Consider the following 15,672-nt stretch of genomic DNA (forward strand, 5'->3'; position numbering starts at 1 on the left):
GGATACTGAAATTCCATCTCTGGATTCAAAAGCTGCAATCCAGAGCCACAGGAGATTGAAGAAACACTGTGCCAGTTGGGAAATACAATTGCCTTTGCTGCTATAACTGAAGTTTTACGGAATTTTACATCACACTTTTTTTTACTTAAAACTATTGCAAGCTAAACAAACGTTATTGAAAAAAAATGTCTACCTTTTTGAACGTCTGAACTTTGCCAGCAAACGGCAAAAGGATTCAATCTTCTTTTAAACTGGGCTCCACAACAACGCGTAATGACACTAAGGTTTTGTATGGGTTTCAAACCAAATCTCAGGGGAGTGTGTGTGTGTGTGTGTGTGTGTGTGTGTGTGTGTGTGTCTGTGTCTGTGTATATAAAAATGGTGTAGGACACTAATATACATACAAGGTAGAATCATGGAAAATACAAAATAGCTGTGCAGTATTGCTCAGTGTAACAACAAATTTCAATAGGTGCACACATCAGTTTGCTACTTTGAATGCCATAGTATTCAAAACTTGTTTAAATGGGTAGATTTACACAAACGATATCTAAAATAACCTTTTAATATTGGTACATCAAATTCAAAAAGTGGATGTTCATGCACCTACAAATTTAAAAGTAGGCCTTAAAACAGGCAATTTAAATTCTTAGATGATTAATTTTAAAATTTCAGTTGTATTAAACATAAAACAATATAGATATGATCATTTATTTATAGTTCTTATACATGCTATCTACAGATATGCACAAAAGTATGAACGACAATCTCAATCTCATCTGACTTGTTCGGTATCACACTGAAGGTCAGATAATTTCAATTTATTGACTGCAGGAAGGTCCTGGCTTATACTCCTCACATCCTCAACTCTGAAAGTCAGTCAAATAAGAAATAACCTGCTTTTAACTAGAACTGTTCATCGTCTCAGGATGTGTCAATATACTCTGTAGCCAAGTCATTTTGAAGCACAAGAAAAGGTGCACACACATTTGATTTGTAAACAACTAAGTTCTATAAGCAACGTGATAAACATCCAAGTAATTTCTCTGAAAATGGCTTGGAAATAAATGTTAGCATAGACATTCAGAGAACTCCATTTTTCTCTGTACCATGCCACTGCCTCTCAAATGTGGGGGAAGAGGAAGTCCTCCCTGAATTAGAACTCCTTTCACTTGGGAACATTGCTTAAGTCTCCAGGGGTGGAATGCAATGGCAGAAACTTTGAAAGATTCACAAGTTTCTAATAAAATAAGAATTCTGTTCACTAATTCAGCCTTCACCCTTAGTCTAAAACTTTGATTTTAGACTTTCTGGGCTAAGAAAATAATATCCTAGTATCTACCTTGTCAACCCTCTCAAAAGCTTCTAACTTTCTGTGGACTGAGGGATATTATGAAAAGTGGCACTCCCCTGCAGAAATCAATTACATGCAACAATATTGCACCACCTCAAAATCAAAAGTATATTTTAAAAATCTAGCACACGTCTTGAATTTAATTTACTGACTTGATAACATTAAATTGCAATCTCATTCACCATCATCTGTTCACTGTATTATCCACACATTTTGATATGATATCCAACATCAAATTACATTTTTCAGAAATGACACAGGCACATTCAAGTACATGGATCAGGAAGAAAGACACGAATTAATTCCTCAGTTTTTGCCACTTAACCTCCTTTCTATCCATATTCACTCTTACATTGTTTGTAAGCAAACTTCTCATTGGAACCACAAAGTACTTTTGAAATTATTTTTTTTTTTTTTTTTTTTTACAGAATTTGCACATAATTAAAATAATATCCAGTATTTCCCCCTGTACTGACTTATGGTAGCTAATACAATCCTGATATTAAGCTGCTCTTCAGCAAAAAGCTGATTTTCAACTTTGGGAATGATAGTGCTACATCCATTAAATTCTATGTTCTTCCATTACTTACAGATCTAGGAATGGTAATGAGCAAAATGAAGAATTTTCCAATGACTCAAATCAAAGCAAGACCACTTTTTTGGCATCCTATCAATAATTAAAGGACATAGCCTCCTTCTATATTTTAATACCGTTAATATACTTCAGTGGTATATTGCCATTCCAAAATGAGAACATTTCTTATTTTTTCATCCATATCTCCAAACTAGGCTAATTTTTTTTCACCAACTGGTTCTCAGCTGGAATAGCAAATTTCAGTTCTGGCAATAACCCTATTACTGAGCAAGACAGAAATAATATCCTAGTATCTACCCTGTCAAACCCTCCCAAAAAGTGCCATTACCAGAACTGGAGCTATCATCTTTCACATCCAACCTACTGCAAAGGAAGTGAGAGTAGATGTGCAGACTGGCCCAGCTCAGTCCGTCGAACACCCATCCAAATAAGGAACAGTCTTATACTTGACAAGACAGAATGACTTCTGATTATGGAACTGAGTTAAAAGGTATGAGTTTGGGTAGGGAGGAATCTCAGAAATCAAAAAGACTGGGACAAGAAACTTATTTCTTAAATGTTAAATAGAAAATACAATACATACTAAGAATTAGCCTATCTAGAGGCCAACAAATATTGATAATACAGAAATAGCAAACAACTAAATACACAAATGGTATAAACAAATTCATAGGCTTTAAAATATCAGTTCCCTTCTCTATGTAATGCTATTCTCAATAATACTGAAGTCTACAAGTCAAATACTTTTTTGCTCCCCTTTGGTGACATTTAAGCATACAAAACATGGCTGTACTTGGAGAAAAAAAAACACTAAATTATCCATCCCCTGGTTACTTGGGACAACAATAAAATATAATCTCTTTCATTATCATGAAAAGTTATCATTAAACAAACAATCTTTCACTTAGTTTGTCTAAAGATAATTTGTCAACACTGAAAAACCACACAGGGTCCGAAACGTCAACTGTACTCTTTCCCATAGATGCTTCCTGGCCTGCTCAGTTCCTTCAGTATTTTGTGTGTGTTACTTTAACAGCAATGCTATCCATCAAAATCCAAAATGAGGGGAAGAAAGATAAATTTGAGATTGCATTTTGTGGTGGAACAGACCTTCTAATCAGTTTGTGGAACCGAATGCACAACCAATTATATCAGGAAAATCTCAAAACAATAGAATCATGTTGGTCCCTCATTCTTGCAACAGTTTCTAGAAAGAAAATGTGATATATACTGTGTTCTCTTTCAGTTAGTCACATTTTATTGTCAACTCTGATTTTCCCTTCCTTGCTGGCTCTTGATTCTATACGAAGATCCCAAAACTCTGTTCTTTTCATTCAGAAATCCCAGGGAAGGAACACTCGGGTGAAGCAGAGGTGACAGGTGTTTGCTTAGGGCTTCATTCAACAGACTTGGTTTGGAACTGGATTTCAGAGATGGGTAATACTTGGAAACGCTTTGAGTTTTGATTGCATACAAACCTGATATGTTGAAGGACGGTTGAAGAGTACAGGACCCTAATTTAGAAGGCTGAACTTGGGTTGGGTCTCTTGAGTATCCAAGGGAGACAGTTGTAGGGCACTGCATGTATCGATAAGTAGGAGAATTACGCTGGCTGCCGGAGTTGTTGACTGCTGCTGCTCGCAGCATGGCCTGGTGCTGACGACGCTTCTCCTGTGCTCTGGTTTCTAAGCGAACAAAACACAAAAGCTACAGAGTTAATGAATTGTAATTCTACATGTAACTTTCACATGAAAAGAGTTTAAGTTGGAATACTGTCGAAATTAAAGTTATGCCACGTTTACTTACAGACACACAATGTTCTTTTCAAGTCTCTTTACAGTTTAGTTAATATTAAGTTAATATTTTACATTGATTTCATAAAATTATCATGAAGATAATTATTTAACTATCCAACATAACTTGTTTGTTACATAACACTGAACAATTTTTTTCATTTTAGTTTTTATATAAAAATGAACAATTCTGAAAGTCAAAAGAACTTTATTTTGGGTAATGGAATATATGGAAGATATTCATTCTTATACAAATACAACACTACAAATACTGAATGATCAAATAGGGATTTTGTTATTAGGGTTTTGTCTTGCCTACTTTATAACTGCATTGATATGTTGGGACCAGGTTAGATCCTCAGAGATCTTGACACCCAGGACTTGAAACTGCTCACTCTCTCCACATCTGATGCCTCTATGAGGATAGTTATGTGTTCCTTCATCTTACCCTTCTTGAAGTCCACAATCAGTTCTTTCATCTTACTGACGTTGAGTGCCAGGTTGTTGCTGTGGCACCACTCCATTAGTTGGCATATCTAACACCTGTACGCCCTCTTGTCACCACCTGAGATTCTACCAACAACGGTTATATCGCCAGCAAATTTATAGATGGTATTTGAACTATGCCTAGCCACACAGTCATGGGTATATAGAGAGTAGAGCAGTGGGCTAAGCACACACCCCTGAGGTGCACCAGTGTTGATCATCAGCGAGGAGGAGATGTTATCACCAATCCACACAGACTGTGGTCCTCTAGTTAGGAAGTTGAGGATCCAATTGCAGAGGGAGGTACAGAGGCCCAGGTTCTGCAACTTCTCAATCAGGATTGTGGGAATGATATTAAATGCTAAGCTATAGTCGATTAACAGCATCCTGGCATAGGTGTTTGTGCTGTCCAGGCGGTCTAAAGCTGTGTGGAGAGCCAAAGAGGTTGCATCTGCTATTGACCTGTTGTGGTGACAGGCAAATTGCAATGGGTCCAGGTCCTTGCTGAGGCAGGAGTTCAATCTAGTCACGACCAACCTCTCAAAGCATTTCATCACTGTAGATGTGAGTGTTACCGGGTGATAGTCATTAAGGCACTCGTATAATTGTTGCCTTTTTGAAGCAAGTGGGAGCTTCCGCCCGTAGCAATGAGGTTGAAAATAGTTTTGAATACTCCCACCAGTTGGTTGGCACAGGTTTTCAGAGCCTTACCAGGGACCTTCCGCCTTGTGAGTGTTCACTCTGTTTAAAGACAGCCTACCATCAACCCCTGAGGCAGAGATCTCCCTTTCAAAGCGGGCATAGAAAGCATTGAGTTTATCTGGTAGTGAAGCATTGCAGCCATTCATGCTATTGGGTTTCGCTTTGTAGGAAGTAATGTCTTGCAAGCCCTGCTAGAGATGCCGTGCATCCGATGTCACTTCCAACCTCAATTGAAATTGTCCCTTCCCCTTGAAATAGCCCTTCGCAGATCATGCCTGGTTTTCTGGTATGGGCCTGGATCGCCAGACTTGAATGCTACAGATGTAGCATTCAGTAGATGCCATACCTCCTGGTTCATCCACAGCTTCTGGTTTGGGAATGTGCAGTATGTCTTTGTAGACACACACTCATCCACACAGATTTTAATGAAGTCGGTAACAAATGCAGCATAGATAGATAGATAGATAGATACTTTATTCATCCCCATGGGGAAATTCAACATTTTTTCCAATGTCCCATACACTTATTGTAGCAAAACTAATTACATACAATACTTAACTCAGTAAAAATATGATGTGCATCTAAAATCACCCTCTCAAAAAGCATTAATAATAGCTTTTAAAAAGTTCTTAAGTAGTTTACTTAAATACATTGAGTCCTAACCCCGGCACTTTAACATATCTTACTCCTGGCGGTTGAATTGTAACGCCTAATGGCATTGGGGAGTATTGATCTCTTCATCCTGTCTGAGGAGCATTGCATCGATAGCAACCTGTCGCTGAAACTGCTTCTCTGTCTCTGGATGGTGCTATGTAGAGGATGTTCAGGGTTTTCCATAATTGACCGTAGCCTACTCAGCGCCCTTCGTTCTGCTACCGATGTTATACTCTCCAGTACTTTGCTCACGACAGAGCCCGCCTTCCTTACCAGCTTATTAAGACGCGAGGCGTCCCTCTTCTTAATGCTGCCTCCCCAACACGCCACCACAAAGAAGAGGGCACTCTCCACAACTGACCTATAGAACATCTTCAGCACCTCACTACAAACATTGAATGACGCCAACCTTCTAAGGGAGTACAGTCGACTCTGTGCCTTCCTGCACAAGGCATCTGTGTTGGCAGTCCAGTCTAGCTTCTCGTCTAACTGTACTCCCAGATACTTGTAGGTCTTAACCTGCTCCACACATTCTCCATTAATGATCACTGGCTCCATATGAAGCCTAGATCTCCTAAAGTCCACCACCATCTCCTTGGTCTTGGTGATATTGAGACGCAGGCAGTTTGAGTTGCACCATATCACAAAGTCCTGTATCAGTTTCCTATACTCTTCCTCCTGTCCATTCCTGACACACCCCACTATGGCCGTGTCATCAGCGAACTTCTGCACATGGCAGGGTTCCGAGTTATATTGGAAGTCTGATGTGTACAGGGTGAACAGGACCGGAGAGAGCACGGTCCCCTGCGGCGCTCCTGTGCTGCTGACCACCGTGTCAGACCTACAGTCTCCCAACCGCACATACTGAGGTCTATCTGTCAAGTAGTCCACTATCCAATCCACCATGTGAGAGTCTACTCCCATCTCCGTTAGTTTGTGCCTTAAGATCTTGGGCTGGATGGTGTTAAAGGCACTAGAGAAGTCCAGGAATGTAATCTTCACAGCACCACTGACCCCATCCAGGTGAGAGAGGGATTTGTGCAGCAAATACGTGATAGCATCCTCCACTCCCACCTTCTCCTTATACGCAAACTGAAGAGGATCCCAGGCGTGCCTGGTTTGTGGCCTCAGATTCTGTATTATCAGCCGCTCCATGGTCTTCATCACGTGCGACGTCAAGGCAACAGGTCTGAAGTCATTCAACTCCTTTGGTTGTGGTTTCTTCGGTACCATACTCATCCAGGTTTGAAGATGAATCCCTGAATACATTCCAGTCCACCATTTCAAAGCAGTCCTGTAGGTGCTCCTGTGCTTCTCTTGCCCATACCTCCTTGATCCTCACTACTGGTGCTGCAGTCTTCAGTGTCAGCCTATACTCAGGGAGTAGAAGTACAGCCAGGTGATCAGACTTCCCGAAGTGATGGTGTGAAATAGCATAGCATAGCATAGCATGGTAAAATCTCCCAAAACAATGGTGAAGGCATTAGAATGCACTGTTTCGAGCATGTTGCTCCCATCGCTCAGATCATGTAATGTCTGATTGTCATTGGCCTGAGTGGAATGTATACTGCTACCAAAATGACCCTGGAGAACTCCCATGGTAGGTAAAAAGGACAGCACTTTATTACTAATTATTCCAGGTCTGGTGAGCAGAGTTGGGACAGCACTGATATATTTGTGCACCAAGAAGAGTTGATCATGAGGCATAGTCCTCCATCTCTGCTTTTGAGAGACTTTATAGATCTATCCTGACGGTGTATAGTAAACCTGTCAATCTGAATCGCTGCATCTGGTACAGAAGGGGTTAACCAGGATTCCATGAAACAAAGGACACACGCGGTAGTGAAGTTCCTCTGATTCAGCACCCTCACTCTGAGATCATCAATTTTATTCACCAGAGACAGCACTTTTGCTAGCAAGGCAGTCGGTATTGGGGGTCTAAAACCCCAATTCCTTAAATGCGCTTGTAACCCCGATCTACCACCAAATTTCTTCTGTGAGCTCTTCCATCCACAGTCAGTTGTTTCCGTCAGTTTTAAGCAGCGATACTTCATTTAAACTCATTTATCTTTGTTGACTGTACTGACCTTGGAAGCAGTTGTGCTTTTTAGCTGTATCAGGCTAAAATGAGAATATTTAATTATATCCATTGAGAGTATTGCTGCTACTCGAGTCGCCCCTAGGCACCCTGGAACTAAACTACAATAAAATTACAAGAAAAAATAATGTAGGAATGAATGTGCTTTAAATGTTCCAACCAATGCAAAGCAGTTGACTATTTTCACACCTTATTCAATGGAAAACATTTAAATTGACCAGTGATTCCTACAGCAAATAGTTTACAATTGTTCATGTTATTTTATTATTGTTCAAATAGTATCATTGTTCAACTAGTATCATTCAAATAGTATTGTTCAAATAGTATTGCAGGAAATTATACCATAGCAAATCATTTGGTCTATCTATAACTGGATCTTTGGGCCTGATTCAAGTACTCAGGAACTAAAAGGGAAGAAAAGTCTAGTCAATAAAGGTAAGGAGTTAAGTATTCATTGAAAAGTACCGGCATAGCTCTGAGAAGAAGAAACTGCTAACTTTATTATCAATCTGCCAACACATGACAAAATATAATTTTATAAAAGGCAAATTTACTACCAAGAACAAAATATTCTCATTTACGATAATTCTGAGTTATTCCACATCATTTTATATAATGCCAATGAGTGACTCAGTCAGTGCACTATAATCAAGAGAGAAGCAACAAACAATAACCACATACCAAACCAAATCAGCAAATGACAAGTACAATACACATATCCAAGTTGTTATTGAGTGTAATATAGTGTTCATGAAAATCTATATCTGAGATTAGTAACCCGAGTCCCAATAGGTGACATGTAATTCATTTCGAAGCACATTTTGGTGCAATAACTACATTTTTTCTGTTTATGCTAGCTTTTACATAATTATAAAACAAGAGAAATCTGCAGATGCTGGAAATCCAAGCAACACACACAAAATGCTGGAGGAACTCGACAGACCAGGCAGCGTCTATGGAAAAGAGTACAGTCGACTGTTCAGGCCGAAACCTTCGGCAGGACTGGAAGGGTTTCAGCCCAAAATGTCAACTGTACTCTTTTCCATAGATGCTGCCTAGCCTGCTCAATTCCTCCAGCATTTTGTGTGTGTTGCTTTCAGTAATTTTACACACTTTCATTCTGATTAAAAAATACAAGTAATTGTTTTTAATATTCTCCACTGTCAACTCTTACAACAAGATTTGTATGACAACAGCTTATATAGTACTTTAGTTATCACAGAATACAATTTTGAAGCTTTAACTAATCTCAGAGATCAAAAACATCTTCTCTTGCTGGTGAAGTATACACCATCTTGTACCTAATTTGAGAATTCACCATGAAAGGAAGTCTAAAGCTAAAAAAACTGATGAGTGCTTTTATTACCAATCAATCCAAGTACATAAAAGGCCCTGAAGGATAATACTTTAAACCAAATATAATACAGAACATCAGTATATTTTCTGCAATGCCCTGAAGTTGACTTGAAACTAGAAAATATAGTACAGGTGTCCACCATTATTCAAACGTTCGCTTTACAACACCACGCTGTTACGAAAGACCTACATTAATTACCTGTTTTCGCTAACAGAAGGTGCTTTTATTATTATGAAAAAAGGCCGCGTGTGCGCCAAGCAGCCAAGCTCCTCCCCCGGAACTGCATTCTAGCCGGCATTGCTTAAACACGTGCCTGTGAGCATCTGTGCTTTATGTCGATTTACTTTGTGCATCTGTTAGCAAGATGAGTTCTAAGGTATCAGAAAAGCCTAAAAGAGCGCGTAAGGGTGTTACACTTAGCGTAAAACTACACATAATAAAGAGTTTTGATTGTAGGGAACAAAGTAAGGACATAGTGAGTTTGGCTAAGGAGGCTGGGTTTGTGGAAGTTGACGAAGGTGATGTTGAAGAGGTTTTGGTATCCCATGACCAAGAACTGACAGATGAAGAGCTGATGAAGAGGAAAGGATAACAATTGAAACCGAACGCAGTAGCGAACAGCCCGAAAGTGAAGTCATCCAGGAACTGAACGGGAAGCAATTGCATGAGATTTTCACTGCGATTGACAGCACTGCAACGATTGCAGAAAAGTATGACTTTAATTTTGAAAGGGTATATAGGTTTAGGGCACATTTGCAGGATGGTTTGAGTGCTTACAAAGAACTGTATGATAGAAAAATGCACAAGGCTAAGCAGTCAAGCATACTCTCGTTTTTCAAGCCTTCCACAGAAGCCACAGCAGACAACGAACCTCAACCTTTGACATCGAGGCAGGCAGACATAGAAGAAGGTGACCTGCCTGCCTTGATGGAAACAGACGACGATGAGATGACACAACAGTCTCCTCTACCCCCCACCACCCCAACCTCCGGTGACTCAGCCTAACACACCATCATCAGTGTGCTCACCGTCTTCCCGATTCCGGCAAGTGAAACTACACTGAACATACATTATTTCTGCTTTATATAGGCTATGTATTTTTATGTGTTATCTGGTATGATTTGGCAGCTCCATAGCTTAACGGTTACTGGAAAGAGTGTTTCTGCCGAGAGCACTTGCGCCACTTGTTTCTGCCAAGAGTGCTTGCGCCGAGTGCTTTTGCTGTGAGTGCTGCCGAGAGCACATGTGTGAGATTTTCTTTACGGTGGACAGTGCTGCAATAATTACAGAAAAGTATTCCTACTTTATATAGGCTGTGTATTTATCATATCATTCCTGATTTTACTATATGTTACTGCGATTTTAGGTTTTATGTGTTACTTGGCATGATTTGGTAGGTTTTTTTTGGGTCTGCGAACGCTCACAAATTTTTCCCATATAAATGAATGGTAATTGTTTCTTCACTTTATGACATTCCGGCTTATGAACCATTTCATAGGAACGCTCTACCTTTGAATAGCTGGAGAAACCTGCACAACTACCAGAAAGTTATAAATATTTGCACTGCAAATAAATAAAAGGTTAAAAGGATTATTCAAACTGATAAAAACAAATTCACTGATCCTTTAGTGATGTGCACTGCATTTATAGATACTCTTAATGTAATTAATTTGCTCAAGAATTGTTATGGCTAATTACTACAAAGATCTTTTGAAAGTTGATAAATGTTAAGTAACTATTATGTTGGTCATTTATATGGTGTATCCTCCAGACATCAATAGTCTGTCCATCTTTCCAAGTAAAATCATCAAACACCACCTATAGGGTTTTGTTCTCTGGTGTATTGGTAGTAAAATGGAACTTCTGACTATTCACCTGATCACTAATGTTTCATGAAACAGTTATCTTTATCCAAGTGAAAACATTCTATCCTTTTCCCTGCCAAATAATTTTAAATATTCATGATACATATAATACTTAGATTTAAAAATAAAAACATTTGAAATAAATCCAAAAAGCCATCAACATCAGTAATTTTCTGCATCAAAGGTTAACACAGCAGACACTTCCAGTAACCACTTACAAGTACATATCAAGGGACATCTTACCTCTCACTGGACCAAGTGTTTTGTGGCCACCTTTTGGAGAATTATGATTAGATGCTGGTGTACAAATCCCTTTGGTTAGTCCAGAGCTGCAGCCAAATGTGAAACTGGGAGATGTTTTTATCTGAGGTGGATTTTGATGCACATTACTGTTTCCATGAATCCCTGTCCCATTACTCCTGGTCTTACTCAGAGAATTTTCTGAGACTGAAGATGTTATCCCACTAAGAAATGAGAACAAACAGTTTGTAGTGTACAAACAACAATAATCTGTATTGATAAAAGTGAATTTTAAAATTACTCTTTAAAAGAGTAATCTTCAAAAGTTTACTATAATAATGCAACATTAACTTTGAATAGAGGAAACAGACAAAGGGCACTCATATAACTGACTGGATAATGTCTATGTACAAAAATGCAAATTAGAAACAGCAGAAGCTAAATAACAGTTCACGGGAAAAGTATGCTGTGATCAGTGAACTCCTCTACAAATCATATTCTCATTTTTACAGAGAAGAAAAATCGAGTATCAATTCCTTCGGCATTTTTTTCTAAACATGCTTAGACTACTGCTGCTAACATTTTACTTCATTTGTAAATGTAATTGCCTTGGTTCAGATGATCAAATCAGACAAGAAAAAGAAATGCTTACAAGATCCTTGGGTATTAATATGTTACAAACTTGCTGCAAAACATTTAGACCCCACATCAGTAACTAACTTCCTTTGATTATATCTAGTATGATAACAAATGGCAACTACATGTAAAATAGTTAATTTCTTTAAATTATTTGTTATGCTTAAGGTGTGTAAGATGGTAGCGCATATACACACAACGGCCACTCAGGGGCCAACCAAAGGAGCTTTTTCTTTGTTAAATGTGTTTTTATACATAGTAAGACTATTCTCAACTCCAATAACTACATGCATAACAGGTCAACTGCATCAGTGAGCTGCTCATTGTTCAGAGTAGCAGCCATCAGGCCAGGGAAATTGAGTCAGACTACCAGGCCTAGGAAGTTGAGTCAGGCCGCAGGAGAAGCTAGACTGGGTTCGGAAGAGGTGACCTGGGTCCAGACCATGCTGCTGCCTGCTACTTGGAGGCACCTGTGTTGGTGCCTTCAAGTTGGCGTAAAAGCAGCGTGCAGTGAAACTGTAAGTCACTGTCTTGGATGTTACTTTTGCAATCGCAAGACTCTGTTGGATACTGATTGCTGCAGGCCTGGTTCCTTTGTTTGGTGAAGGGGCAGGGGCAAGGTAGCAGTGTTGCCTCAATTGTTGCGAAGACTAGGCCTCAATTCTCTGCCTTGCATAGTAGTGCAGCATCCCAGTCCGGATGGGGGTGGACTCTTCCGTTGGTGTTGCCCTCCAGTGTTAGATTAGTGGAATTACATGCTGGACTATCAATTTGTAGGACTTCTCAGAATCAGAATCAAGTTTATCACTGGCATGTGATGTAAAATTTGATAACTTAGCAGCAGCAGTTCATAATCTAGCAGAGAGAAAAAAAATAAAATAAAATAAAACATAATAGTAAATAAACAAGTAAATCAATTACGTATATGAAATAGATTTTTTTTAAAAGTGTAAAAACAGAAATACTGCATATTTTTAAAAAAGTGAGGTAGTGCCCAAAGTTTCAATGTCCATTTAGGAATTGGATGGCAGAAGGGAGGAGCTGTTCCTGAATCGCTGAGTGTGTGCCTCCAGGCTTCTGTGTCTCCTACCTGATGGTAGGAGTGAGAAAAGGGCATGCCCCGGCTGCTGTCAGGGTCTTGGACTAAAAATGTATTTTCTTGCACTATAATGTTATTTTTTTCACTCTCATCATTATTTTGAATGTTCGTGTATGTTTTTGCACCTTGGCCGCAGAGGAACGCTGACTCATTTAGTTGTATCCAGAAGTGGTTGATTTGATTTTGATTTTGATGCTTTGTGAGATTTAAATCAAGAGTCACACAGGCATATAAAAATAGGCTTTCAGCCCACTAAATCTGTGGCAATATCGAGTATCCATCTGTACCAATCCCATTTTTAAAATTTGACCTGTGGCCTTCTATGATTGGCTATTCACACGCTCAGTTACAGATACTTATAGTACTGTGCAAAAGCCTTAGACACAAAAAAGCAAGGGTGCCTAAGGTTTTTACACAGTACTGCATTTGTCAATGTAGAATGAAGAGCGAGTTTGTAAATCTGGCGGGAACAAATTATATTAGGAATAGCAAGGGTGGAGAATCATGGGAGAGGTGTGGGACTGATAGCAAAAAAGGAGTATCAGAGGAGGGGGTGAGGGTGCAGACGCATACACCCGAGACACCAGGCACGGTCATTTACTTCCTAACTATTGGTTTATTGATCATTACAGAAAATCTCTCTGCTGCTTCCTGGTCCCTCCCCTCTCCCTTCCCCTTTTCCCAACTATGATTCCCCTCTCCCTGCCCCCTTCACACCACTCTCAGTCCACTATAGAGACCCATAACAGAATCAAGTTCACACACAGTATATACATACACACACACACACAAGACTTTTGCACTGTACTGTAAATATCATGAAATTACCTGCTCCTACCACCTAATCATCATGCTCCAAAACCTTTAATTATATTGTCTCCAGACACAAAAATCATACTCCCTACATTCACACACATATCATTAACGTTTGTTAAAAAACAAAGCTTTCCAGCTAGGATCCCTCTGGTAGATCACAGGTCACAGGCTTCCAATCCCAAAACAATATATCTAACATAACTCTAACTCCTTCTACAAGTCAATTCAATTTTAGATCCAATTTGCCAAACAGCACTGGATTCCATAGGCTCTCACCTTTTGGGCCAGAACCCATGTGGGACCTTACCACAGTCTATGTGGGCTACAACAATAGCATAGCTTTCTTCAATACACTTACTTAAGATTTCGAAAACTTTAAAACCATCACCACTTAGCACAGCCATGATCCATTATCAATCAATCCCTTCTTTCCCAGATGTAGGTTAATCTTTTTCCTCAGCAATCTTCATTAGCTTCCTGATCAAAGAAATTAGTCTCACACAAGCATGTAAGCAACTGGCCTATACCTTCTGTCCTTCAATAAAAATACCACATTTTCTGGCTTCAGTCAATCCAGCACCATATTCTTAGTCAGTGAAGATTTAAAAATTTGTTGGGGTCCCAGCAATCTTCTCCCTGACAGCAGCCTGGGATAAATTTTATCAAGCCATGGGCATTGATTTGCCTTTTAATGTGCTAAAACATCCAATATGTCAATTTAGAATTCACCATCCTTCTCTCTAAATCTTCTAACTCCAATGTCCTCCTCTTCAGTGAATTTAGCTGAGAAATATTCATTTAAGATATCACACAAGTACACTTTCTCACTTCTCTCACAGATTGTCCCCTTGACCCTTAATGTGTTCTACTCTTTCCTTGGTTTACTCTTTTTCCTTTAATATACAGATAAAATACTCTGGGATTTTACTTAATCATGTCGGCAAATGGTTTTGTGGCCCTTTTCACTTCCTAAATATATTAAGTACATTAAAGTACACTTTCTAAATTCCTATTAGACATCCCGTTTTTAGTTCTCTGTACATACTATATCTCCTTCATCTTTTCCACAACATTCCTGGACATTCTGGGGCTCTTAGACTTGTTATCCTTAGACTTCAACATTAAGGAATCCTGACATCTCACTATTTCACTTCTGAATCACTCCCACTAATCAGATGTAGAATTATCCACGAGTAATTGCACTAAACCTACTTTTGCTAGAACCTGCATTATGATATTGCTCGTGGCCGTATCCCAAATTCAGTACCCTAATTTCCAATCCATCCTCCATCCCTTTTTCATAACAATGTTAAAGCTTAAGAGTTCTGCTTATTATCTCCAAAATATTTTCCACCGACATCAGTAAGATTAGGTCCATCCTTTCCTCTGATTTCATGGGGCATACTTTTAAAATATCTATCTCCTGCCTTTCACATTAAGATAAACCCAGTTAAGAGCTGTGAAAATAAACTAGATAATGAAAATAAACTAAATTTTGAATCCACATTGTTGTGTTTTTTTAAACTGTATTCTTCAACTCCTTTGAATAACAATTATAGATACAGTTGTCTTAGGCTGAATAAATATTTGATGAAGATGCACAATAATTTTCAATATAAACGAAGTGCTGTTTTCATTATTTGCTGGAACATGGATAACTAACTTATAGTCATATGTTATCTGGAACTTTATGCTTGACTAAGTTTCACTAAAATAGGTAAAATAGGCAAAAACTACTATTTCTTTAATAGCAAAGATCATTTTCTAAATGAGGAGAAAATTCAAAAATCCAAGGTACAGAGGGCTTTGGGAGCCCTCGTGCAGAACTCTTTAAAGATTAATTTTCAGGTTGAATCAATGGCGAGGAAGGCAAATGTAATGTTAGCATTCATTTAAAGGAGACTAGAATATAAATGCAAGGTTGCAATGCCAAAGCTATATAAGATACTTGTGAGGCCTCATTTGGAGTATTGTGAG

General features: G+C 38.9%; 1 protein-coding gene across 10 annotated transcripts in view; it reads right to left on the reverse strand.

Annotated features, from left to right (window-relative positions):
- agbl5 (AGBL carboxypeptidase 5) overlaps positions 1-15,672 on the reverse strand; it is a 135,875-nt gene that overhangs the window by 66,948 nt on the left and 53,255 nt on the right. For all 10 annotated transcript variants that reach the window (XM_073057053.1, XM_073057051.1, XM_073057049.1 and 7 more), the window contains exons 11-12: positions 11,148-11,368; positions 3,428-3,634 (exon numbers count right to left, since the gene is read on the reverse strand). In XM_073057053.1, coding sequence (XP_072913154.1) covers positions 3,428-3,634; positions 11,148-11,368 — 428 coding nt within the window. The remainder of the gene's footprint in view (positions 1-3,427; positions 3,635-11,147; positions 11,369-15,672) is intronic.

Source organism: Hemitrygon akajei, chromosome 9, assembly GCF_048418815.1.
Source record: "Hemitrygon akajei chromosome 9, sHemAka1.3, whole genome shotgun sequence".
Classification (NCBI taxonomy): domain Eukaryota; kingdom Metazoa; phylum Chordata; class Chondrichthyes; order Myliobatiformes; family Dasyatidae; genus Hemitrygon; species Hemitrygon akajei.